The sequence below is a fragment of the Sander lucioperca genome, chromosome 20 (assembly GCF_008315115.2).
Source record: "Sander lucioperca isolate FBNREF2018 chromosome 20, SLUC_FBN_1.2, whole genome shotgun sequence".
NCBI lineage: Eukaryota > Metazoa > Chordata > Actinopteri > Perciformes > Percidae > Sander > Sander lucioperca.
In genome coordinates this window covers 15,953,695-15,981,659 of record NC_050192.1, presented here as the reverse complement: position 1 = coordinate 15,981,659, position 27,965 = coordinate 15,953,695, and the positions used below count along the sequence as shown (strand labels likewise).

The 27,965-nt window shown below is 39.3% G+C and overlaps 1 protein-coding gene across 8 annotated transcripts in view; it reads left to right on the top strand.

Annotated features, from left to right (window-relative positions):
- The window catches only part of gramd4a (GRAM domain containing 4a), a 50,738-nt gene extending 41,213 nt beyond the window's left edge, over positions 1-9,525 (top strand). For 4 of the 8 annotated variants that reach the window (XM_031284900.2, XM_031284899.2, XM_035995845.1 and 1 more), the window contains 9 exons: positions 61-104; positions 248-357; positions 1,733-1,887; positions 2,521-2,538; positions 3,590-3,734; positions 3,996-4,089; positions 4,451-4,541; positions 4,665-4,733; positions 6,526-9,525. In XM_031284900.2, the coding sequence (XP_031140760.1) occupies positions 61-104; positions 248-357; positions 1,733-1,887; positions 2,521-2,538; positions 3,590-3,734; positions 3,996-4,089; positions 4,451-4,541; positions 4,665-4,733; positions 6,526-6,636 (837 nt within the window). In that variant the 3' untranslated portion in view covers positions 6,637-9,525. Of the gene's footprint in view, positions 1-60; positions 105-247; positions 358-1,732; positions 1,888-2,520; positions 2,632-2,677; positions 3,511-3,589; positions 3,735-3,995; positions 4,090-4,383; positions 4,542-4,664; positions 4,734-6,525 lie in introns of those variants that run through there. The other 4 variants (XM_031284902.2, XM_031284904.2, XR_004895979.1 and 1 more) reach the window with 3 other exon arrangements.
- The last annotated feature ends 18,440 nt before the right edge of the window (positions 9,526-27,965 follow it).

The window sequence follows — 27,965 nt, the reverse complement described above, 5'->3', positions numbered from 1 at the left end:
TCAGTGTACACAGATAATGAAACACCATTGGTTCATACAGCGCTTAAACTCTCCTTCCAGAACCTGTTTGGTAAAATGTCGGATGTTTTGGAGAAGATAAAAAAGTGAGTTTAAAAAATGTCATATTTTGCTTAATGCTGGGGTCAAGTCATATAGTGTATAATTATACATCATTAAAGACCCATTGACTTATATTTTATTTCTCTTCTTTCTTGTCCGTGTGTGTTTGTGTGCATGCATCTGTCAGCCTGTTCATGTGGGTGCAGCCGGAGAGCACCCGGAAACTTTATATCTGCCTGTGGGTGGCTTTCATCACCTCCTGCGTCCTACCATACAAACTTATGGGCTTCATGATGGGTGAGAGACGTGGACGCACACAGAAACAAAGCTTTTTTTATCCTTCTGACATACTGTAAATATTGCATTGGCCCTTGAAAGAATGCAAATACTCATACTCAAACCAGTGCACACAAACAAATGCATTCATACAGCACTTGTGTAACTGTTCTCCGTCTCCCTGTGAGGGGCAGCTGCAGGCTATTGGCATGCCTATCTGATTATATTAGTTACTGCAATTTCTTGTAAACAAAGTGTTTCCAAAGTCCTGTAGGCTCATATATCTTGGAAGATTCTTACTGCAAAAAACTATTGTTATCTTTATTGAGTCAGCTGAGTACAGTTGTCACTTCTCATGGGAGGCCTAAATACATTTCTTTATACTGTAAATGATGTGACAATAATGTTCCGTGACCAAATTTGGCAACTAACAAATTAGAGAATGAACTTTGGTCTTTTGTTGGTTGGTAGGTCCACTTTGATCCAGACTGAAATATTTCAACATGTATTAGATGGATTACCATGAAATGTTTGTACAGACATTCTTGTTGCCCAGAGGACGAATCCTTCTGGCTTTAGTGAACCTTTTCCTCTAGTGCCTTGATCGTGCAAACTCATTAGGCCTTAACATGGGTATCTTTTCAAACTTTACCATTCATCCCATATGTGATGAGCCTCACAGAACTGATAGCATGGCTGTAGATTTTTAGTCAAGTTATATAATTTTAGTAGTAATTCTGAAGATGAAGTAGTAATTCTAGTAATTCTCTTATTTGTCTAGTTACTGTATTGGACAACTAGTTAAATAACGCAAAGTAAATAAATTGAATATTATTCAACTGGGCCATTGTTCCAACACTATTCAAATGAGTTTTCGGTTTGGAGTCAGTGTGCAGGCACCACAGTAACAAAGACATTTCAAGTCATTGTTGGCTACCACATTCGGAATTTTTGGTGTTTGTTAAGTGTTTGGTAACTCACTGTTATTCGTGTGTTGTTCTTGGCTATCACAAGTTAGTTTAGAGAGCTGACTCCGTTTGTACACTCAGTCCCCATTTCACCCTGAATAACAAAATTCAAGGCTTGTTTTTGTTAGTGCAGACAGATGTTGGTCCCAAATACTGTATGAATAGCCACTTAAAACTCTATTGAAATGTGAAGGATATTAAAAGTGAAATCATGTGAAAGAATTTGAATGATGTCAAGGATACAGAAGTCTGCACCACGAATGGTACTGAGATTTATAAATGGAAGGCCTTATAAAGTAAGATCATTTGAGGACCAGGTAAGCAGGTTTCTTTCACCCTGTTTTCCCATCCAAAAGTGCTGTACAAAACTTTCCGCATCAGTTTTTTCATCCTTTTGTTTTCTCCCTTCCTTGTCCGTTCCTCTCCAGGCCTGTACGCCGGTATTAAGTTCTTCATCATAGACTTCCTGTTCAAGAGCTGTCCGAAGCTGCGCGACAAGTACGACACACCCCACATCGTGTGGAACAGCCTTCCCACAGACCCTCAGCTCAAAGAGAGGACCAACGCCACTGTGTCACGGCGGGTAAGGGGGCAGAAACCCCATACATAAACACGTCTTTATCAGCTCTTTGCTCCCCCTCCTCCTTTATTGCCTCCTCTCGCTGGTTCTCTTAAATGACTTGAGCATAAACACACACAGACCATTCAACACTGCTAAGTCTGAATCATGTCAAAGACAAAATGTGTTAAAAATGCATGGGGAATAATACAGCTACTCTAATTCTTTGTTAAAGCTGACCCTGTTAAGCTAAAGCTAAAGTTGATCAAGTTTATACCCATAGAGGCTTTGCAGTTAGAGGTAGAACATCAGGTGTTACATCTAAATAACATGCAATTTCTGTAAAGACCAAAGAACATTTATATTTAGATATATTGTATTTAGATTTAGATAGTTAGAGACCATGCTTTAACTGTAGGTCATGTTGGCAATATTCCACCTACTAAAGTGTCAGTCTCTCCCCTACCACTGATCCCCCTGTGGAGGGGGCAAAGAGAAAAAAATACATCAATAAAGTATCAACATCAATAATACATTACAACTCAGCCACGGCGCATATGCATCTCTCTCATATGTAGGATCGAGTGTGTGAGCATGTGTGTGTGCCTTTTGCTGTGGCATCAGTCACAGGTGTACTCTGTCGTTTCTCTCTCTCAGCTCTCTGGCATTGAGAAGGTAGGGACTCTGGTGTGTCTCCCTTTGGTTCCTCTGCTGCGCCCGGGTGTGCTGCAAGCTCACCTCAAAGCGTGCGTGTGTGTGTGTGTGTGTGTGTGTGCGAGTGCGAGTGCGTGTGTGTGTGTGCGAGTGCGAGTGCGTGTGTGTGTGTGCAAGATGTGTGACACACCTCGGGACTGGCCGTCAGTGTTTGTGGACAGAATGGATCAAAATGTCATGATAACTTCTGTTATGTCATGATTTTTTATTTTTTTTGTGTCATTATATTTTTTAAACATTGCATTGAATTATTTCATCCATTTGCAAACTTAATAAATAACAATTCCCAGATTGTTGACATTTTGGATCCATTGCCATAGATGCTCTGTGAGAAGTAGTGTTTACTGAATAGTTAAAAATGCACATAGAGTAGACCCTTGACCACTGTAATATCCTATTGGCTCATTAAATCCTTCCCTTTCTCCATTACACCTACTCCTAGTGATTAACCCTGAAATGTAAATATTAGGTTTTCTTTTAAATGTCAGTGACCTTCAACACTTATAGAGAGAGGACTGAACCGTAAAAAAGGATCCCTCTGACCTAAACATGTAAATCAAGGTATATTTTATATTGTTTCCCACAAACTAACAAGTATGTTTTTGCCTATAATTGCTCTGTATGCTGAGTGAATGATGTCCTCACTCTCTGCTTTGCACGTCTCACCTGGGCCTGCTGCAAAGAAGTGCATATGCAGAGAAGCAAAAAAATGCAATACTGAAAGTTAAGCTGTTTCAGTTTTGGCCACTTCTCTCAATATCCCTGGGAACATGTAGTATATTGTGTGGAGATACTTGATTTTAAATATTTATCCCTGTCTTTCCTCTTTTCCCTCATCATCCCATTCATACTTCCCCTCCTATCTGTCTTCCACCTTTCCCACATGCCTTTTTTGTGGCGTTTTATTTTTCTTTTACTCCCCCCCCCCTTCCCCCCCGTCTCTTTCTTACCCTCTCCTTTTCCGCCTTTCCCTCTTGCCCTCCCTCCTTCTCCTCTGTCTCTCTCTCTCCAGGTTCAGCCGGTGGTTTCCCGGAGCAGCCTCGCTACCATCCCATGTGGGGTGAGCAGGGAGGAGGAGACGGGTCGCTCCCACAGCACCAAGAAGGGAGCCTTTTATGAGATCTTCAACCTGCCGGAGCCAGAGCGCCCTCTGGCGGGTGAGGGGATTTACTGCAGCATAAAATAAACCCATCATGTACCTGTTTTCATTTAAGAATACCAAATATCCACAATTCTCGTTGCATTTTGCACAATGCAGGTCTTTTAATAGTAGTAAATTAGAAATGCCTAATCCACCTCTGTTGTTGGAAGTTGGAAAAACATGTTTGAGAATAAGCAAAAATCTCTTGCTAGGATTTTTTAAATCACTTATCACTGCAAACAATGTTGATGCTGTTCTCTGCCCTGTGTGTTTTTAGTTTGTGAGAACGGCTGGAGGTGTTGCCTAATAAACAGAGACAGGAAGATGCCCACAGACTACATCAGGAACGGAATGCTCTACGTCACAGAGAAGTAAGTGTGGAGCATCTTTTTTATTACTAAATCTATGTCTGATAGAGAAGAGGAAGTTGCTCCTAAAGGTGGAGCAAAGAGGAGAAGCAGGTAACAGTTTAGGCCAGTGGGTTTGTGGTATTGGGGTCTGTGAAAAGAGTTAGAGCAAACCTCCCTCTCTGTCTCTGTGTCAGTCAGTCGACAGTGGATCAAGGAGGACAGCCGTCCTCCTGAGAATATCTCAGATCTTTACAGCTCTCCACCTCCTCAAATGTGTAACTGACAGGAAGTCCATTCGGTTTGTCGTCTGTTTAGCTTGCCTGCTCGTTTTTCCTCAAGACCCCTTTCAGCGAGTTCTTTTCTCTCTCCTTCTCTACGTCAGTTACCTGTGCTTTGAGAGCTCCAGCTCCAGATCCAACTCCTCCAAGAAGAATAAAGTTATCAAGCTGGTGGACATCACTGACATACAAAAGGTAATCACTCTAAAAAGTGGACAGTTTTAATAAGGGGCAGGAAACACATTATTGTATTTTTTTCCATTGTATAATTGAAACTAATAATAACCCTCTTGTTTTTTTTTTTAAACTCCTCCCTAGTACAAAGTGCTGTCAGTCCTACCAGGAAGTGGGATGGGCATCTCTATAGCTACTCCTTCCACTCAGAAGGTACAGTATGGAGAGACTGCTGTGCAAGCCTTTGTTTCCTATTTAGATTAAATATATGGCAAGTTTGGGATTTGAACAGATATGCTTTATGTCAACTAGAAAAAGCTCATATTATCGACATCTCTTCAGCACTTTCCTACTGTTACTTTATCGTAAAGATCCCCCCTAGGCATGCTTTAAGACATATTCTCCTTTGAATAATAACATTGCTGTTTCACCTATTGGAAAGTCTCTAATTATGGATTGCTGTTCTCATCCACGGGGATTTTATTAATTTGTGAATGCAAGTTTGTTAATAATTTACTTTACTTTAAGATAATGGCAATTTTACGACAAAGTTGTAATGTTTAGGCTTGCAATTATTGTTTTTTTTTTTTTTTGTTTTTTACCACCTGGATTCCAGATTAAAATAAACTCCATAGGCAGAGGCTAGATTTATAACTAAAATAGTACATGAGATGGACCGTACTGTTTTTTTTCACTCATTTTTTATCATAATTTACAATTTCCATAGCTTTAAACTGAACTAGGCAGTAGGGCTACAGCTATCGATTATTTTAGTAATCGAGTATTCTACCGATTATTCCATCGATAGAAATACTTTTGCTTTATAGTAAATAGCAATTGTAAATATCCAAAAGAAAGGTTTAATTTTTAGAAAAAGCAACAATTTAACAGGAATATATAATATTTCAAGCACTGGAGGCATGGGCTACCCAGCCCCTAAATTAGGTGGCCAAAGTACATTTTTGGTGGCCCAGATGTAAATGTTTTTGGGCCCCCTTCCCCTTCATGCCTCTGGCTCTTTCTTTACACTTGATATGCAACAAAGCTGTTCACTAAGCCCAGGTAAATGTCAAGGGGCCACAATCTCAGAAGGCTGATCTGAGTGAAGTTTAGGGAGAATAAAGAATGCAGACATCATCGGCATGGTCCGATGACGTCATTCACGTGCATATTAAATAGCCATGTGCAGGAGGCGCTGGTGAAGAGAGAGGGGCTGGTTTGTCTTCGCCAGCAGAAGTTTACCGACACCTTTCATTTTAGCTTGTTTTTTTTTTGTTTTTTTTGTTTTGTAAAACGCTGGGTGAGATACTGCATGCAGATGTTAATGTTACCTCGTGTAACTTGTCCGCTCTGTGACACACTGTACAGTTTTGGGTTTTTTTTGCAACTTAAAATGATCCCAAACTTTCTGTCATTTTCTCCTGCCTGTCTCTTCTCTTAGCCCCTCACTATTTTCGCTCTCTTCCTTCATTTTGTAATCCGCGCCGTCAGTCTTCACGGCATGTGTCCACAGCATAGACTGTATACAACAGTCTATGGTCCACAGCAGCGTCAGCCCGTCGTGCGACAGTAATAATCATCCGTGCGAAAACACGGTATACAACGTTCGTTACATCGTTTAAACGAAGCTTCGAGACAAAGAATTTTGCATCGATGATTTTTAGTAATCAAATTATTCGATGAATTCTTTCAGCCGCACTAGGCAGTAGCAGCCACAAATGGGAGCATGAGAGCTCCATGCTGTTAATTACATTTTTACATTTTGTCTTGTTCATATTGAGGTAATATGTGTGGCTACTCACTACTACAATTCATCACCACTGGCCATATGACTTTTGACATTGAACATTTTATGGTGTATTACTCAGAAAGATATTAGTCACTCTCATAGCCTTCTTGCTTTGTGATTTAGACTTACTGGTGCTTTATTGCATAACATCTTGCAAGGTACTGCAGCGATAACATACAACAGACATTAATTACCAAGCATTTCTGTTCCCTCCAGCCATTGGTGTTTGGCGCCATGATCCACAGAGACGAGGCTTTCGAGGCCATCTTTACCCAATACATGAAGATCTTGACCACTACCAAACCACCGACCAGCACAGAGCTCTAGGCAGTCTGTATCCCAGCAACAGACCTCCATACTGGGGCTGAAGTCTGGGGCAGAGAGCCTCCTGAGATTCATCTGGACTGGAAGATACTTTAAAAAAAAAAACACCACACTCCTCTGCTCTGTGTGAGCCTCCTCCTCCTCCTCCTCTTGTGATGGACGTCAGCTTCCTCATCGAAGGTCATCGGCCAGCTTTGATTGGTAGATTTCCTGTTTAGGCCAAGTTTGAGGGGACATGTGGGTGTGTCGGCTACATGTAGTTGAGATTTACTTACATCATACTTTTTGTGGGTGTTGGACAATGAACAAAATCCGCTTACTGGTTCTGAGGAGGAGTGAGGATCGATTTGGTTTTTATCAATCAGCAGAAGGCTGGCGAGGGAGCTGGTTCTCCTCTCCCACCTGACTGACCAACTGACTGACTGACTGGTCTGACTGGTTTCCTGACGTACTTGTTTCTGTGTTTGCATGTGTGTGTGGGTGTGTGAGCCGAAATGATGGTCTTAAATTGCGTCAAGTGGCTCTATTTTTCTCTTTTTTAGTGAGTCAGTGGAGGGACTTCTACTGTGGTAGGAAGATTTCAAGAAGTGCTCAGCCTGGCTGTCAAATGTATATCATAAAACAACTACGTAGATGATAAACAAGAGGTTCTTTAAACTGCCAGACATCTGTAGGAACAATTATGTAAATTTTAGCTTTATAAATCAGTGCAAAAACAACCTTTGGAGTTTAAATACTTAGACTTTTAACTGGCTGATCGGTGTCTTGTGGCATAGCCCAACAAAATTATAAATGAGTGTACATGTGTGAGTGACATATTTGTTTTTTTAATGTGAAAATGTCAGATCACCATTTGACTGACACAGAGCCTTTCTGTTAGTTTACATTGCTGCTGTCTAATTTCTTGAGTTTTCCTCTTCTTTCTAGACACATTTGAGCAGTGACGGTATGCTTCACTCTTCTTTGTCAACCTAATGTAATGTTCAGCATCCGCTTCCTAAGTGTTTGTAAGTGTGTATGTGAAACGTGTAGTGATTTTCTTCTCTTGAAAAATGCCTTTCTTTTGAAAAATGTCTCTTTGTAACAAACAGCCTTTGGGATGAGTAAGTGGTGGTCAAGGGGCTGCTGAGTGCATCATAGACGAGAGCACAACCACTGTTAGAGGGTTCAAACACTGACTGCCATTTAGGGCCACGACACAGCGGAGAACATAGCCCTCATGTCTAAAGCTTTTTTTTTTTTCAAGGCAAAATCTGTACATATATATAGAGATTGTCTTTTCTTCCATCAATGGTATTCTCCCCGCACTTTATTAGAATGTTAACTGGAATTTCTGACATTCACGTCGCAGACTAGACTTTAAAATGCTCACTACTTTGGCTGGATTCCATGGTCAGTGTTGGCAAATAGTCTCAAAGCTATGGTATTTCTGTCTCGTCTGACTACGTGAGTCAGCCCAGATCACGACCTGCTGTTCTCAGTGCAGCACAAATGCGGTCTGAGCACTTTGTATTAACACCAGATTGATGTCGGCCACAGCGAGCCCGACAACCTTCAGACTGACCATAAAAGAAGAAGGTACTTTGACTGGAAAATGAAACCATTGGCAGATTACTTTCCACAAAGGCCCCCACACATTAAAGCATTGCTGTATTTCAGCCTTTGAATTATAAATCTAAACCAAGACCAGTGCAGAAATATCCATTAAACATCTCATTCTGATTGGGTGATCTTACTTGCATAAATGCGCAGCCAGTCAAGCTGTTTGAGGTCACATAAGCAGTAATATAAATTCATTTTTTTCATCATTCGGAAAACCAGGACTATGAGCTATACAAACATGCCTAATTACTCTCTTTTTGTTTGCTTATTTTTTCACGTATCTGTAATGCCACAGTGAGTAGAGATTGACATTTGCGTGCTCTTCCACTCGTTCCAGATCATCCAAATGTAATCTTTTGTAAAACCGTAGAGACAGAATACTTCAACGTCACTTTATTTTAAAGACACCGTTCACAAGAATAAAGCCGGTCTTTACTCTTGCAGAATGATACGCAAAAATATGATGCCAAACTACATCAGACACTTTGCTGTGTTTTGTGAGAGGAATGGAGATATGATCTGGGACTGGAGGTCATGATTTCGCTTCAGATTGTAGTACGAGAAACAGAGTAGCTATTCCTCCTAAGCAACGCCTATTTACTGTACGCCCAGCAGCACAAGCTTTAGTTGCTAATGTGTTAATCTTACAGAACACTGTTAAGAAGGGAGACCTTGACATTTATATTTCCTTTTATTCTGGTCATTTTTACACATCGCACACTTCTTTTATAGTTTCAGATACTAAATCACGCCTGTGTCACCGCTCCTCAAGAAATCCAGATTATTTTCTCTTAGCTGCCCTTCAGACTTAAAATGTCAAGGTTTCTTTCAAAATCTATACAAGTCCTCTTATCATCATTACCAACTACAATCAACTGAGCTGGATATGAAGTTGCCAGAGAAGCGATGGACCAGTTCAAAGAACCACTTTATTATATGTTAGTTCAGACTACTGTAATTAAGGATGGAGATTTTTCTTTGACATCCATTTGTATGATTTGGCCTGTTGTTCAATAGACTGCCTTCCCAGAAATGGATTTTCTATTTTTGTTTTGGAATAAATTGGATCCATGAAAGGGGTAAACCTGTGGGATGTTAGAGCAGGTGAAAAGTAATTAACGCTGTCTCACTGTGTGATTTGATGGCTCGTTGTAGTCCTTAAAGCTTTTACCTGAAGCCTTTTGTAATCTGTTAACTCTGAAAACCAGCTCTCTGGGGGTCTGGGAGACCCTAACAAGGCTGCACTCAGAGAAAGCACAGAATGTATCATGTTCTAAATGTCTAAAAAAAGATATTCTTTTGCCAAATCTGTGATTTTCTGTCTGCCATATTCTGCCTACGCTTCATGTTTACAGAAGGTTGTAACATTGTTTTGTTGTTTTTTCTTATTTCTTAACCCAGTTTGAATTCCTTTGACTCCGGAGTTATGAATACTGGACTGCTGTTCTTGAATTGATGTCTTAGATCTCATTGGCTCTGCGCCATGACTATTTCTGCTCACCTTTAACCAATAGGAAACTCAAATCATGGTGACAACAAGAGCAGTATTTTGAACCTCATACAACATGTATAAATTGTCATATCCAGCATCACTGTGTAGTGGAAGTTGCAGTAAAACACAGGCTTCATATGGAGCAGAGATGGTCATGGTGGACTGAAATGGCAACATCAGTGTTTTTGACATCTAGTTTGTCTATTGTGGCTTAAGGCAGAAATAGAAAAAAGTTTGATTCACATTGTTTAAAAAAAAAAAAAAAAAAAAATGAAATAAAATGTGAGCACTCGTATAATTGTAAGGCACTTTTGAGAAAAGCATCCAGCAAATGTCAATGGAATGGTGCAGCATTTTGGGAAATTGGTTGAGAAGTTTAATACCACTCTCATGTCTGTACTCTAAATATGGAGCTAATGCCAGCAGCTGGTTAGCTTAGCTTAGCTTAGCTAAGCTTTGGACATAGCCAAGCTAGCTGTTTCCAGTCTTTATGCTGCTGGCTGTAATTAGATATTTACCATAGAGGTAAAATTATCAGTCACAAGTGTCTAAAAAGGGCGACACACATTGTTTAACCTACAATGGGAAATGGTGTTTGATAAAGGCCACTGAAAACAGAAGTATTCAATGAAGAACACTATTAGATTGTTCTTTAAAACATTACCGTCCTTATCTAGACATACAGTACTGTTGATTTATAGTTATTTGCATTACAACAAACCTGTGATGTTCAGCAGTGTTTCAGTCTGTCTGCAGTTCAGTAGGGCGGTAGGTAGGGTTGGGCATCGTTTTGATTTGAACAATTCTGATTCCAATTCCGATTCTTCCTTTCGATTCCAGTTCTTATCGGTTACGATTCGTCGAGGGGTAGAGTTGAAACAGGTCACACGCTTATTTCACAGATGGAAGATATTTTTGATTCAATGGTGATTTACAGTTTACAGGGCTTTTTCAACGTAAAATAAAGCCACGCTTTAGAGCGCCGCGCCTCTACTCCACGGCTGCAACACAACAAGCAAGCGCTGGAAGTACAGTGGCCGCTACGGAAACCAATACTTGCGCGTGTTTACTTGGAACCGAACGATTCCAATAAAGAAACGATTCCATTGGAATCGTAATTTTTTTTTTTTTTAACAATTCAAAGTTGGAAGCGGTTTTCGATGCCCAATCCTAGCGGTAGGTTACGAGAGCAACCTGTTTCATTCAGTTCAGTACAGAATGAGGCCTGTACAAGAACTGTTTATACGGCTAACTGCTCAGCAGCCCAATATTCAGACCATATATAAACTTGACAATACTGGAAAGCTTATAAACATATTTCCTAAAATGTCGAAATATTCCTTTAATTCTGTTAGGATAAGCTGCACATAAATGACACACTGTGTACCTCGCTACTGGCAAATAGTACAGAACAGTTTGAGGATTTAACTGCTGTTATAAGTGACGGGGAGCTTGTCAAAAACAGTGGTGTTGTCCTCTCAAGGTTCCCCTGCGTTTAAACTGGTGTCCTCGCTGTTGTATTAAATATGTAGTTCCTCCAACTGTAATTGTTGATTTAAGTTTTTTTTTTCAAAAATCATTTTCGACATCCAAGTGATCCACACCGAGTGAGTGTACAGCACTCACTGTACCAGAGACAAATCAATTGTCTCAAGGCTGCACACAGCCTTAATCTGACATTATGACTAGGGAGAATTTAAAAGGTTAAATAAATAAAATAATCTCAAGGATTCAGTCCTGTTTTAGGATCAGTCAGATTTGGTTCAGTCAGTGAATTGCTAAATAAAGCCCAAGTGTTACTGGGGTAAACACTGCAGTCATTACAATGAGTAATTCATTTGTCACCTGTGACAGTCGACTTCCTCTATTTACTTTCTCCTTTTCTTTGTCAAAGAGGTATTTGTATTCAAATTATTGAAATGTACAGTGAAGAAAACAAAAAAACCCACAGTTTTTAAAAGACATGTCTATTGTAAAGGATAATGTGATGTACATTTTTTTTAATTTAAGTAAATGAATTTAAGGTATTTTGCTCTTGTGGCTGTCTTCTTTTGTTCAGACAGTGGGACAAACATTTAAAAGGGAATATAGGGCTCCAAACTGCAGTGCCTCTTCACGGCCACATGAGGTCACTATGAGACCTTGTGTGTCGAGACCAATCAGACGGGAGACTATTCTCTTTTTGCTTCCCCTCTGCCACACGGAGGTCAAAGGTCAGGGATAGCTGCTCAAGGAGATTTCAGTATTTTATTCCCTGTGTAGGAATAAGAAAGTGGATGGTTAGGCATGTTAACCAGTCCTACTCAAATTTCCCAGTTTGGGATCAATCAAGTCTATCTAATCTAACTCATTTCTATGGTGATTGGGTGGACAAAGAATCAATAAGGAGGTAGACGAGGGCTCTGTCTTGCACTTGTGACCTCAGTGAGTTCATGCAACAACATTTTAAGACTAGTTGTTATGATAAGTGATGGGGGGGGGGGCTCTGGGGTTCCAGCCCTGAATGTTTTCAAGCCCCCAGTCATTTAGGAAGACTTTACTGTCTTTTAGGCTATAGTGAGCTTCGTTTTCTAAAAGAAGATGAAAATATTGGTATCATGTGAAACCAGACGATCTAAAGAATCCATTAGTACCAACTGTGTCATGCTAGCCTGTCGGGAAGGGGGCATAACACTCCAATGTTAGGCTACATTTTGTTGAGGGAAAAAGTGGCATGGCCATTTTCAAAGGGGTCCCCTTGACCTCCCACCTCCAGATATCTGAATGACAATGGGTTCTACGGGTACCCACAAGTCTCCTGTTTATAGACACGCATGATGATGACGTATGATAATCCCTTGCAGTTTTTTTCTTGGCAACTATCATGTTTTTTTTCCAAATGATATACAGGTTTTTTATGGATTCTATTATCAAAAGTTAAAAAATAGTGCAAATAGCTGCCGTAAATGGAAAAATGACCCGGATGAGAAAATTCATAGAATCTGATATTTTTCAATATACTATGGGCCACAATTGCATGTGGAAATAAATGTAGCAAATATATAGTGTCTCGGTTGTTTCTGAGCTATAGAGAGGAAGAAAAAAAATTCTTTAATGACAAATGCAACTGTTAAAATGCAGTTGAGGACTTGATGTTAACACATGAAATGGTTTCCTTCTACAAGTTCATCCAGTGCAATTTTAGTAATAAATAGCCACAATTTCAGTTCTAATTTCAGGTAGTGGTCCTTTGTGCTGCAGTGGAAATGATGTCCATATAGCCGATTCAAGCTGTGGAACTATTCATCTGTCTGAGAGCCCTGGTTGCGAGGTAACGTGACGCACACTAATATTTTTGTGGAGGTAGAGGACATGGTTGCATATTATAAAAAAACGGGGAAATCTGAGAAATGTACTTCTGTAGTCTATACACAGAAAAAGCAAAGAGTTAATAATAAAATGCAATGTTACATGGAATGTTGCACATGGACTGGTGCTAGTATTATCAATTGTAAGTTGCAATGTTTAAATTCAAGGAATCAATTTCATTATTAGACGTAGATATTAAGGATTCAAATAAGAGTTAATAACATGACTGAGACTATTTGCGTTGTCTTTTCACTGCGCTTTTCCCCATTTCCATTGCAATTTGTTTGTAAATGAGTCACCAGTCAGTGCTGTCATTCAGCACAGTGGGAGGTGACATTTTGATTGAGGTATATTTATTTACTACTATTAACTACACTTGTAAATACTAAAGCATTAGCATTTTTTTAGCAGAGAAATATTGAAATACAGCATACTAAAGGCTAAAATGTATAATTTATATTAAACTGGATTTCATTCCAAACCTGACAACTCGGTAAAAGATCATCAACAAAAATCAAGATAATATTGTTTAGCTTTACAAAAATCAACCCTGGCTCATATACAAGAAACACAGCATTTCTCAAAAACAGATTTCCAGCAGAGAACCTGTCAAAGCTCAAACGCATGCTGTTCCTTAACCCAAATGTGTTTTTCATTGAAACCACATTGACTGATCTGTGTTGACATGTACATGTAAATGCATTTCCTCTGTAACACACAGAAGCTCTCACTTTTTTTTCTTCTCTTTGTTGATAAATGCTTTATTCAAGACGAAGCGAGAGAGGGAGTGTCACAAACTTTCATGAAGTTAAAGGCAGTTTGAAGAGACACTCTCACCTCACGACACCTCAGAGGATTCTGTCCAGCCCACCGCTTTGCTTGATTGATTCTGTGTATTTTTAGTCAACCCAAAGGAGACATCGCCAAAGGTGGCACCATTTACCATTCGTACGCCATGACAAAATGGTGACACAGTTTGACACATAAGCTCTGTCTCCTTGTCCATGTTGATATGTGTGTTCACAATATGAACACATTTAAGACCCTTTCCTATTAGCATGGTATCTGCATACTTCACCTGTGGCATGAAGCAGCACCGTGTTGAAAAAGTCATTAAGCTTAAACTGCTTAACTTGACCAAGGACTTGTTCAGATTATATAACAGCGACATATCCAACCAAAATCGATTCATTGCCATAGTATTTTTTGTTTTTAAAGATTATTTTATGGGACTTTTATGGCCTTTATTGACAAGACAGCTTGAGGACAGGAAGGCGGAGAAAGAGGGGGGATGACATGCAGCAAAGGGCTGCGGGTTGGATTCAAACCCGTGCCCGCTGCCAAGGACTCAGCCTACATGGGGCGGACACTCTACTGGGTGAACTAGAGGTCGCTCCAAATTAAAATAAATTTGTGTGGCGATAATGAGAAATGTTCAATTTGACAATTTCAAACTGTCTTGACAGCGCTGACCTTAAAGAGAAGAATGGCTAGAAACAGGGAGTCCAAAATGGAGGAAGCTATCATATTAGCTGTGTGTGTCAAACTATCCAAATATATGTAACCTTGCTTTGGACTGTAAACTGAGCAGGGTCTCTAGTTGCACTATTTTTTATGAAGACGAGATGAATTTAGCTGGGACCCTTTCTGGTGTGACACTGCTTACCCTTGAGGTTTAGACAACGTTATTACCTAAGTGAGACATTTCTGGATCGTATTTAACAAAAACGTTATAGGATCATCCTATTATTCAATTTAATTCAAAGGAGTTTTATTGGCATGAAAGTTTCAATAACAATGTTACCAAAGCATCAAAATAAAAAATGTCCAAATATTCGGACAGAACACAATAAACGTGTGTGTGTGTCGGTCATTCACTGTCCCTTAGATTGAGGCATGTTTGTACATACTGGGCAGCAACATATGCCCTGTCTCCTTCTCCCAGGATCATTTTTAATTTTGAACGGTCATTCAGCTCTTTGAAATCTGGGATTACAGAGTTGAACTTGTTAAAGTAAACGTTTATTGTGTCATTGAATGCTTTACATTGTAGGAGAAAGTGCATCTCTGTCTCAACCTCACATGTCGAACAGTGACCACATGTTCTATTTTCTTTTGGTTGCCATGACCTTTTGTGTCTTCGTGTTTCAACTGCCAGTTTGTGGTCACTGAGCCTGTACTTAGTTAAGATCTGTCTCTGCTTTCTATCTCTGACAGTAGAGAGATATTCTGCCATATCATTATTTATTTTCTAATCTCTTTTTAGGGCTAGATAGCATTCTAGTCTACTTTGGCTTTTTGTTTCTACTTTCCAATGTTCCAGATACGTGTCTTCACATTGTGTTATAATTTGTTTTACTCTGATTGGTGATTGGAGAGCAGTGTTGTTGTGAGGCGGCTCAGACTGTGTCTGAGAGGGGGCAGTTATTATTATTATTATTATTATTATTATTATTATTATTATTATTATTATTCTGTCTTGTATTAATTTACAAAAAAAGAACATCTTTCATATAGGAGCCGTCTCTCATCGTTCACTTAAAGGAGCCAAGCTAACTCGTTCCACCTATCCGGCCTATTAGACGTCTTCTCAGGATTGTGAGGGAGCATATAGACTGTACGCTCTTGTTCCATTTGTACTTGCACTTCTTAGGTAGGACAAGCTTAAATATTTGTATTTCTTATGTAAAAGTTTTGTATTTTTAATATAACAGTTCAAGGGGCTGTACTCAAAATACTGAACAAAACAGCGGGCTGCCACATAACTCTCACAGAAAGTTCTCAAAAAGAACAATGAAGCTCAAATTACATCACACACACACAGAGGGAGTGTGACTTTATTCTTTGCTCAGGACCTCATGACTTCCATTATATCTTTACTTAGCAAATATGTGTTTGCTGCTATGTTAATGTGTTGAATATTGAGTACAGCCCCTTAAGTATGTGAGTTTGATGATTTCACTTAGTTTCCAACTTAGCTGTACTCAGCCTCAACCTGAGTAGAGGTCTAATTACCTACAAGATTGAAAACAACTGTGCACAACAAAGCTTCCACTGGCAAATTGCATTAATTGCAACTTTTTAAGCCAGCAACTTGTGTTTTTAATATTTCTGATAACACACACAGCAGGAGAAACACTCTGGGGCCTGGGGGATGTGTTTGTGTGTGTGTGAAGCGGACAGTTACTAGCTTGGGTGTGTTAAGGTGACCTCTGTCTCTTTCTGTGTGTGTGTGTGTGTGTGTGTGTGTGTGTGTCTGTGTGTGTGTGTGTGTCTGTGTCTGTGTCTGTGTCTGTGTCTGTGTGTTGGAGAGGACAGGCATTTGGCTGCCCGGCCATTAGTCATTAGTTAAATGTTGAAATGATGCTTCCCTCTAAAGGATAGCAGGCCATTCTGGCCATAGCTCTCCCCTCTGCAGCTGTCAGCACCCAGCATGGTGACTCGCATACACACTCGTCTCTCTCTCTTAGCATGATACATCTGCTTGTCTTACCAAAGCACTCACCATGGATGTTAATGACAATAATAATTATTATGTGTACACAAATAAAACCAAGTTCATACAGTGCATGCGTGTAATAAAGATTACTGAAGAGCAACGCAGAAACTATAATATGAAATGATTTTCTTTTGGGCAACACAATACACAGCATTATTAATGCAGCAATATCAGCTGCCTGGCCTTCTCTCCCTAATGTCATTTTCATCTTTCCCTCTCACACATCGCTACATATCGACTGTTACATTTCATCTGGATCAGAACACCGATCAACGTTTAGTGAGCACACAGTTCAATAACGCTCTCGTAATTGGATTCTCGCCAAAACCAGCTCCAAGGAATGGCAGCAACAGCTCTTTGTCTTCATGGATGATATGTCCTTTATGCAGATTCGGTGTCAGCTTTACCCTCCCAGTGAACCTTTAGCTTGTTCCACAATGTAGACTACAAAGCTGCGTCGAGAGTGTAATATGCCCACGCTGAGAGGAAGCAGCTATTTCTGTCTGCAGGGCCACATTGTCTGCTAATTCACAAAACACACCACACACTGTTTTAACTGTGGCCAAATGAGGCTTTTCGAGCTGGGTAGGGCCTTCCAGAGAGCATGAGAGACAAACACACCAGCCATAGAAAAACTATAAAAGCCTCTGGCTGGTGATAATGGCTAATGGAAGCATTGCCCATAACTATAGGTAATTAGAAATTAGTCAGCCTCTTTTTCTCAGTATGACTGAGGTCATGAGTAAAAGAAAAGTACACCAACCCCCTATATGGATGCTACACCTGTCAAGGGAAATTCTTAGTCATTTTTTAACTAAGACAGCCTTCTCGTTTCTAGCCGACAATGGATTTCTTTTAGCTGTAGCTAGCTTGTGTAAGTTAATGCTAAAGCTAAAACTTTGTGACTTAACGTAAGGTAAGAAACCCCATAAAATATCCTAGTTAGCTAACGACATGCTCCTTGCCTAATGCTAGGTTACTGCTATAGGTAGAAAGCTAGTTAGCCTGGCATGCTAATTTTTGCTGCTTACGTTGGAGCACATAAACACAAAGTTAAATCCATTCTTTACACATATGCTCTTCTATTTTTTTGTTATGGAAAGATGATTCAAAAATAAAAAAACGCCCTCCAAATTATTCTGCTTCAACATGGGGAAATCCAAAGCTTGACATACCTGCTGTGCATGGATGCTAAGCTATGATCGGACAATTCCTCTAAATATCTACTACTACTACTACTGCTATAAATGCTTATGCAACACTAAATTAAATGTGTCAGAACTTTGCCTCCATTTACCATACAATCAGTGCCAGATTATAGAGTTTCCTGGAATCGTACAAGAAAATTATTTGGAAATTACAGACTCGTAAAAAGAAAGCGATTTGATTTCCCAACTTGAAGGTCAAAGCCCTCTCCATGCTGAAGAAATATTAAATCCTGATAGAAATAATAAAAACATTTGAATCTGCATGAAAAATGTGTAAGTACCCAGTTTGCTAAAACACCCAAAATTCCCATAAGAAATACCAAAACTACCCCAGTGTCTTCAGTGGTAGCTACGGCCATGCTAATACATTTTTTTTTTTTCAAGGACCTTATAATGTGTTGCACAAAAATAATTCATCCAAACACTAAGGGAATGATGCAATTTTTCGGTGTGAGGAGTGGGTTGGGTTTAAACTTATTTTTAACCCTCCACATGGTTATAAATATTTATTTGTACCTTCCCTTTGACCTAGAAAAAAACTTTAATACTCTCCCCCCCAATATCTGAAAATAATATAACAGTACTGGTTCAACTCGATTCACCAATAATGACTAAAAAAGGCAAAATTAATTAATTCATCTGCGGGGGGGAAATGAAATAAAGTACAAGTCTAGGTTGAGGAATTAAAAGAACCTCCCCTGCTGTAAGACTACCCTCAATTTCAACACGAAGAAAACAATATATGATCCTCCCCCTTTTCTGAACCCCTCGCTCCCTACTAATTTTCACACAGTCCCTAAAAATAGAAACACTAACATTAGCCTGTGAAGATTAACCACAAGTGCATAATATGTATGATAAAACATCCTAAAAATGTGAAATTAATATATATATGTGTCAGTAGAACATGTCATAAGATATTAAAATATGCAATATAAATTAGGTGGACCCATAATAAATGAGAGGCACTTGAGCTGCTTAATGTCCATAAACCATATATCTGTGATATATTGAAGATAAGTAGTTATGTTAATGAGGTCATTAATTAAGCTAATTTGCATTCATTAGCAAATAATTCCATGTCAGCATACTCTTCTCCACATAATGGCCAGTATTAATGGGAGCTCTGCATCTTAACTCATTAAGGAATTATAGTAGTTTCGAGAAAATCGTTTTTTCTCCTCATTAATATCTAAATTTACCCAGCGAGGTGTTTCAAAGTCTAATCAGATCATCGACTTTGCGGAGCACGTAGTGTAGGGATGATGCTTTATCATATACTGTAGTATTGTTCCAGTCGAGTTCGTATAAACATAGACACATCATGAAGAGGCAGCTTATTATGATAAATGTAATAATGAGAGACATACATGTGGCTTCACCTTCACCAGAAAATCATCACTTTATTGTCGTTTTAGATGTGTGCGTCTTCCCAGCACTCATTTTAGGCTATGTACCAGTCGCAGTATGTGTTGTATGTCCATTTTAATAAACTGATTTCATATCCCTCCAGCAGCACTCCTGCTTCCGTCCTCATTGCCTGCAGCACTGGGATGCTAAAAGTCACTCAGGGGTCGGCAGACTTATTCTCATTCATGCGCTACTCCGTTTGTTGGGAATGGGGAGTTTTGACGTACTGGGGTGCCAGCTTGGTTCACGGGACAATTTGACATGCCGGTGCCAATTATGTCCAAAACCTTCCCTCAGGACTCACACACACACACACACATGCACACGCACGCACATAAACACTCACGACCTTCCCCGAGGCCTCCAGCTGTTTGCTGTATAATAAAAACTGTGAAAGTGGAGAAGGGAAAGTCGGTGTGCTGTGCTGCTACCTGGGGCCTTTATGTAGCTTATTTATGCTGCAAAATGCATTTTATATAGGATGAAATGTAAGTCAAGCTCATGCTGATGTCTCACACAATCAACCCCTAATACTTGAACAAGTTATGCAATGGTTTGTTTGCACTTTTGAGTTCTTGCTGCGACCCGTCTCTGAATTCGCTTTAATGAGCCACTTTTGTTTGCTCTGCTCGGCTGTTATGTTAAACTGTCTTTGGCTTTGGTCTGGTAAATCTGGTTTCACACTCATCTGGTTGCGCTTTCCTCACACATTATATAACTATACTGCATTGTCCCCATACTTTTAATGGGTTGGATTTTTCTATTTTTATCTCCATTTGGACTTTAGTCCCATTTTTATGGCATAGGCATATTCAAAGATTGTCCTTACTACATTTTATATTGTTCATTCATTAACTTTAAAAGAAGATATAACAGTTTTTTTTTCATGAAAAGTTTAATCCATAAGCAATAAAATGCACCTTTGCTCATTTACAAAAAAAACACTCTTACTGTGTCTGGTATGACCAGTAGCTTACAGTTACAAATGTAAGCTTATGTCAGCAAACTTCTGGAGAACTTTAGATATTGCTTTGGAACAGACATTACTGAGTCAGTTTGCTGACTTATTACTCATTTCTTTTTGTGCTACTGTTATGTTTTAGCATGTCACAAATCCACATTTCAATGGTTTTACCACAAAAGTAAAACAAGAAGTAAACACACTGGACCACGTTCCAAGATGGTGCCCAGTTCATTCTAATGAAAGTTGCTCACCTGCCAAATACATCAACAGTGTTTTTCAGGCTTCTGCATTTTTGGGTCCATAGAGCATGCTTATGAGGATCTTTCACTTGCTGAGCCGGCTGACTTCATGCTGGCTCCCTGCATTTTACAGCTTTTCAAGACTTTTTCAGTTTTTGTTGGACCTAGCGTTGCAAATTCACATACTAAAATATGTCCTTTTGAGATGTTTATGATGCTCGGAGAAATCTATTCATCGTTTTACAGCCATTTCTTTTGAAATGGTTGTGTCTGGACCAAGAGGCAACCTCTGGGGCTGAAAAATTAAGCTGATGCAGAAGTGCCAAAAACTGCAGTTCATTAAGTGGCTAATCCCCATAGCCCCCCCCCCCCCCCCTGTTAAAATGCTCTACTTTACAACAGAATTTTATAACATAACTGTTTAATTTATATTAAGTCTTAAAGTTGTGCATAATGAAGGGTGTGTCTCTTTGAGTGACAGGTGGCTGTCGTCACAGGATGCGGGCATAGACTGTAGGCTTCATTCGGGCCGCCTCAACTCCATCACGTTCCACCTATTTTCCCATTTTTAGATTAGCCGATATCAGGCACTGCCAAGATAGTGGCAGCCAGAACCACCAGGAGGCGCACACTTTAAGCTTCATTTAGGCTCTTTAGAAACCTATGGGTGACGTCACAGAGTCTATATCGACGACGTTTCATTTCCGGGATTGGAAATTCCGCCAGATGTCCCTCATTTAGGCCAGATTTCCGTCACCTTCTTGCTTTCTTTGTGTTGGAATTTTAAACTCCGGTGGATTTATGAGGACTATGGTTAACTGCTCCTCAGATCTCTGCAGGGTAAATCCAGACAGCTAGCTAGACTATCTGTCCGATCTGAGTTTTCTGTTGCACGACTAAAACAACCTTTGAAAGTACACATGTTGCACCAAAACAAGTTCCTTCCTGAGGCTATTTTGCGGAGGCACCGTTGCTCCGTCCGCAAATTAAATATGCTCTACCAGACATATCCGAGGCTTTTTGAAGCATTTCAATGAAACCTTTAAATGTTTTCTTAACATTTGCATCACTGCTGCGAAGGTTTCAAACCACTGACCTCAACAAACCGACACTCTCTGTAGCCTCCTCTCACAGTTTTGCTCACTCTGCTGTTCAAATGAGCTCAACCTGACTCAACCTGCTGCACCCCACTGAGGAGGCCACTCATAAATATTTTAACAGAAGTACCCCAGCTACTGCACTGTAAGTATAGGTACATAACATACACAATCATCATCACACTGACACTTATACACACATCTAACACACTGTGATTTGATGACTTTTGATGCTAATGAGCTGTTGTGTTTACCCGACATGCATGGTGGGTGTCACATGGGGGCTGCCGCCACCTGTTTTTAATGATGTTTATTTGGCACACGTCTGAGGAGTGAAAGGGCGGATGGTGTATGTGTGACTGACTGGCAGATGTTTAAGATGAGGGAGGGAACGCATCAAGCAGATAACTCCCACAGATAACCGAACAGTGTCACGACCCAGTGTTCCACGAATGATGGTAACATGACCGGGGCTTTGTATCTTTGCTGTTTGCATTTTTAAATGGCATGTTCTAATTTTTATTCTCTTATCTCGCTGACTGTTGAAGCATGTTTGCCTTTTCGGAACAGAGACAAATTTGTTAGGCCATCAAAGGACGGGGCTTCAGCTCGCATTTTTGTTTCAGTGAGCTGAGCGCTGAAAAGAAAAATCAACCCTGAAGATAACTTGCAGCCTGTTTTTTTTTTTAGACATGAATAAATCTGCTTGATGAATAAGAAAGTAGCCGTGTTTCAATAGAAGAGGTTGGAAAGTTGTTTGGAGAATGGACTGTCCTGAGTGCTAGTTACCAGTGTGTCCTTGGCAAAGATAGGGGCCAGTATTTTATTTTGAAAAGGTTCCACTGGCGTTCATCTAACAAGTGTCTGTGTACAATTGTATTTGCATGTAGGGTAGACAGCAATCAGTTTTTGGCGGATGACCACTCTTTGGCATATGACAGCGGTAGCCGGTGAATCGCAATCAATGAGCCTTCTAGTTCTACTTATTGGCATATGACACCGGAAGCCTGTGAGTCACAATTAATGATTAAAAATCCATTCTAGGCCTAAATCTTCAATACCTGCCAATAAGTGGCTCGGCTGTTTGAACTGGATCCATATCTAAATACTTCATCAAGTGTTTAGCGAAGTTATGTCCCCTTTTTTGGAGGGATTGGTTGAAAAAGGGAATTGTCACACTGGGGGATTTGTATCTTGTTGGCATATTGAAATCCTTTGAGGATATGGTACCACAATTTGGAATCCCTAGGTCTCGGTACCTGGGGGACAGCACTCAAAGACATGGGAAAGGGATCTGAGTATTAAACTGGATGATGAGGAGTGGGACAGAATCTGTAGGAATATTAAAACTATGTCAAGCGATGTAAGGGTGCGCCTCATTCAGTTCAAGATTATGCATCACTTCTATTGGACTCCCTCCAGATTGTTTAGAATTGGTCTGACAGACACACCAAATTGTTGGAAATGTAAGGCAGAGGATGGCCAATTACTTCATGTCCTATGGTCCTGTGATAAGGTCCGGGAATTTTGGACCGGGATACATGATAACCTATGTCGGATTGCAGGGACCCAGGTTCCATTCAGCCCAAGATTATTTGTTCTGGGAGATGGGTCAATCCTAAGCGGGATGGATAAGCACATAAGGAAGGAACAGCAAATGCTTTGGAGAGAACAGCATCTGTCTGCACACTACATCTAAGGTCATGGTTATCTAATGGGAAGTATGTGTGTGTGTGTTTGTGTATACTCGATACACAAATCTACTGTTATCTAGGGAAACAATAATAAATAACAATAACAAAGGCAACAATAATGTAGCCTGGCTCCGCCCTCCTACGTATTTACGCTCAACTTTCATTTCTCTTCAGTACTCCATCTGTTTTTGGCGGTCCAATCAGCGAACAGAGGGAGTGGCTGAGAACGATGACGTTGACAACGTGCGCTAGAAAGATGCGAGCGAAGCCATTCGTCCGTTGTGGCAACGCCGTCGAATATCCAGAAGTTAAAGCCTGAGCAAGAACAATCTTTGCTGAGTTTTGTTGGTGGCCATGATGTTGTGGCCCTCCTCCCCACGGGGTTCGGGAAAAGTTTGATTTTCCAGCTCGCTCTGTTAGTGGTGAAGGAGTTGGCTAAGGCTAACGCTAGCGGTGCTAATGCTAATAGCCTTGACGTCTCCCCTCTTGTTGCACATGCGCATAACATACTGTACGTCACGACCAAACGTTAGCGATCAGTTATGGCAGATCCAGAGTGGCTCTGGGCAGATCCAATAGTTTCAAACTTCAACAGAGTTCAAGGAAGTTAACACTTGTCAATGGAGAGTGGCCAGACTCTCTGTACAAATTAAATGTACCAGAGTCTGGTAGGACCAGGCTAACAATAATGTGCCTGATGCAACAAAAAATACGTAATGTCAATGGAAGGAGTTAGCGTTACCGGGAGGTCATATAGTTGCAATAAATGTTTTGCTCAGATAGAAAATCATTCATTTACAATAAGAGAATACCTCACAAATGCATCGTTGCATATATATATATATATATTATATATATATATAATATATATATATATATATATATATATATATATATATATATATATATATATATATATATATAATATATATATATATATATATATATATATTATATATATATATATATATATATATATTATATATATATATATATATATATATATATATATATATATAATATATATATATATATATATATATATATATATATATATATATATATATATATATATATATATATATATAATAAGCTATAGCCTATAGATTTTTATGTGTATTTATTTCATTTGTATTTTACACTCCCACGAGTCTATTACCGTTATTTCAGTGCTACTCTCTCCCTCGGTTGTGCTGCTTCCAGTGCGTCTCATAAATTAGAGTTTTTGTCCAATCAGGTTTCCCCCTGTGCTGTCTCCGGGTGAAAAATCTACTCTGAAGCCTTCACCCACACAGGTGTTTTAATTTAACCTAGCTGATTAGACCTCTTCCCAGGACTGTGTGTGGGTGTGTATAGACGGACGTCTCCCTAAAACTCTTGTTAGCTTTTTTGCCCCTGTTAGGGTGGGAAAATGACACCTTTATCATTCTTATTGGTTGAAAAGATTTGTGACCTAATAATTTCCCATCTAAGCGCTGACCCACCTTCAACCTTAGCAGAGTCTAATCAGACAAAATAACTTAAATCACCTGTGTGAGTGTTCAGAGGCTTTCAGAATTTTGAGTGAATCCCTCTGCTGTCTAAGCAAATAGGGATAATGTTGTTGATTTGTCTTATTGCTTGGCCAATCAAATTTCGGGTTTGCCCTGTTGGGCATATTCTTTGACAGGCTGGAGCCTTCCAGCTGGCCTAGCCATCTACGTTGGCATTTTTCGGACCAGGTTGCCAACTGAAGCAAAACTACCTAGCATCATATAACCATAGTTCAAGTTCGTTTAGATTATTAGATGCACAATTAGTGAAAGAAAGGAAGATGTACTTTTTCTTCAAATGATGAGCAGCTTTGGTAAGTTTAATGGATTGTTTTGCTAGCTATTACTGCTTGCTTTAGATTGTTGCAGCAGTGTCAGTGGCCGCTGTGCCTCTGTGTGTGCGTGTTGGCATGTGTATGTTGAGCCCCAGCAGCTTGGCTGGAATTTGTGGGGAAGCCTGTTGATTCCTAATTGTGTAATTTGTGTTTTTGATTGCTTTGTGGTCGTGGTATGAGTAAAGGTTGTACTGGTTGTTATGGGTTTGTTTTTGTTTCTATGTTAATTACTTTGGAATATATGTGTAGCAGCACCCTGTCATACTGCATGGAAGTGATGGCTTCAGTGTATTCATGTCTCTGCAATAGTGTATTGAAACTCTCTAGGTTGTGAGCTTTGCGTTAAATCACTTTATTCCACACGATAATGCCCTAGTGTCACTGTGAGGTTATTCAAAGGTGGTTTAATTGCTGTAGGATAGTCAGGGGCGATTCTTCAGGGGGGCTCAGCCCCTAATGAGAATGTGACATGGATACAGTGCCTTGCAAAAGTGTTAACCCTTTTTTTTTTTAGCCCCCCCTAAAAAGGGTCTAAATTCGCCAATGAGAATACTGAAGGCCCAGGTGTAAAATACATGGCCGACTACTGGTTTGTTGTAGCAATCAATGTAATAATTAAAACCTTTTTATAGCGCCTTTCATGAAACCAAAGGACGATTCACACAAATACAGAGGGACAAAAAAAAATAGGCTAACTCAAACACGACTGAAAAGAATTTAAAAACTAGGCACTAAATGTAAGGGGGATGTTATTTTATTAATGAAATAGACATATTACATACGTGTCTAGGAGGAACAAGGCCAATTCAGGGTTGATTTTTGAATCCTTTACAATTCCGTAATTGTCTCCATCTGTTGAAAGCCCAACTGACGTCTATCACTCTCCCTTTTAGCTTTTAGTTGTTTTTTTTATTTAATTTCCTTTTTTCTAACTTTTAAAATAAAATTAAAATATGATTAGGCGACCTATATAACAAAATCTAGCACAGGCTTTTCTGGTGTTACACCGAAATCTGTGACGCATCAAAATGTGTGACTGTAGCGTTGTCTACCTGCCGCAAATCATTTTGTGACTTTGTGGGAAAAATTGGACCCGGGCAGAGGCATTAATAAAAACTATATAAAAATAGTGTTCTTTTCACTGTTAGTCTTGTTTGCGGTTACAGGTAATTTATGATCATCAGATGGAATGTTAAACAGTTTCAGAAACATTTAAAAGTTCCTCGTAGCTACTTTAAAGCTGCACTAATAATTGTTTTTATTAATGATGGGTCAGATGACTTTGTGTAATGTGAAAGGGGTCCCTCATAGTGACAAGCCCAAACTCTAACGACAGTCCAAAGATATTAGTAAGCATGAACATCTCTCTCCCAAATCTAAAAAAATGTGCTAAGGTGCTAAAACTCAAATTTACTATTAAGTATAAAGTGTGGAACTGCTTCATAGACAATGAATTGGGAAAGATGTTATAGATGCACCCAGGGGAATGAGTATATGTATACATTTTTGGTTTTCCAACTAAAAACACTCATTTGGATTTAAAAAAAAAAAGAAAAAAGAGTCATTCATTGTCTTTGGAAGAACTCCAGACTTTATACTTGTTGACATCACAAGTTTGAGACTTACTTCTCTGGTTTGTAGCTTTGAGAAAGAGTAGCTCATGTTCACAAAAATCGATTCAACTTTCCAAGGCCATGGAAATGGCTCTTAACTTAGGTGAGGTTCCCCTTTTAACAATTTTTAAACAAAAATCATGTGATAATGTCAAAATGTTCTAATGCTGAAATTAATACTCGAAAAAACCTTTTCCATGTGTGCTGTTGCTAAGGCATTTGCCTTACCAATTTTGTAAAGTAATATGTCCACTTTAAAATGCTTTAAATGTGAAATGTAGGTGAAAATTTTATATGGCTTCTCTACAGGTGACAAAGGTCATTTTTCATATTTTCTACACATTTTTGGTCATTAAGTTTTATATTATAGTTTTATTTTACTAATTTCTGTCAGACAATGCATCATTTTATTTTAATGTAATTGCTGATTGCCTATTCCATCACATGCCCATTAGACACAGAACTCACTGCTGCTCATTAAGCCTTCACACTAAAATGCAGATATGTTGGTCCATCCATTCTAAATAAAATGATCAAACTGAAGTTGTGGGATTACCTATTTTATTGTTATAAGAGTCCCACTTTTTTTCCTAAATATCTCTCAGGAAAACAAACATGCCTGGCTCCAGAGCCGGCTAAAATTAATCCCGGAGTCTTGTGTGTTAAACGTGTTTAACAGTTATTCCGTTGTCTTCTAAATGTGTTCTGCTTTATTTTATTAACATGCATTACTTGTCACTATTGCTGTCACAAGTTTGATTTTAAATCCTACTATTGCAGTTGTTTAGATGGTTAGAAATGGTTGCACCTGCACCGGAGATTAAGTGGGACAATGCAGCTATATTCCCAGATGACATTAATTGCAGACTGGTCAGAGACCAATACATTAATTATTTCAGATGACTGATTTAATTTTATTGTTGCTTGTCCTTCTCTAATAAATGATAGTTTGTGTTACTCCTTAATGTTTTTTTTTTATTATGTATTAGTAGCTTACTTTGGTTTCATAACCTCAATTTTAGTCTCCCATCACTGGACCAATAACTTGGCCTATATAGTGTAGTGTACATTCAATCACACAGGGAACGCCACAATGCTTCTTAATCTTTTTATTTTGGTGCTGTCACTTGTCAGCCTGGAGCTGGGGAGAGAAAAAAAAACATGATTTAATATATTGTTTTACAGATATGCTTAGTGTGTATTGAAGTCACTTACTTCTTTTTCTAGTTTCTGTATCTCCAGATCCAGTTTCCTCAGTTTTTTTTTATTTTTTATTACCATACCAAGGTCCAGATCCTG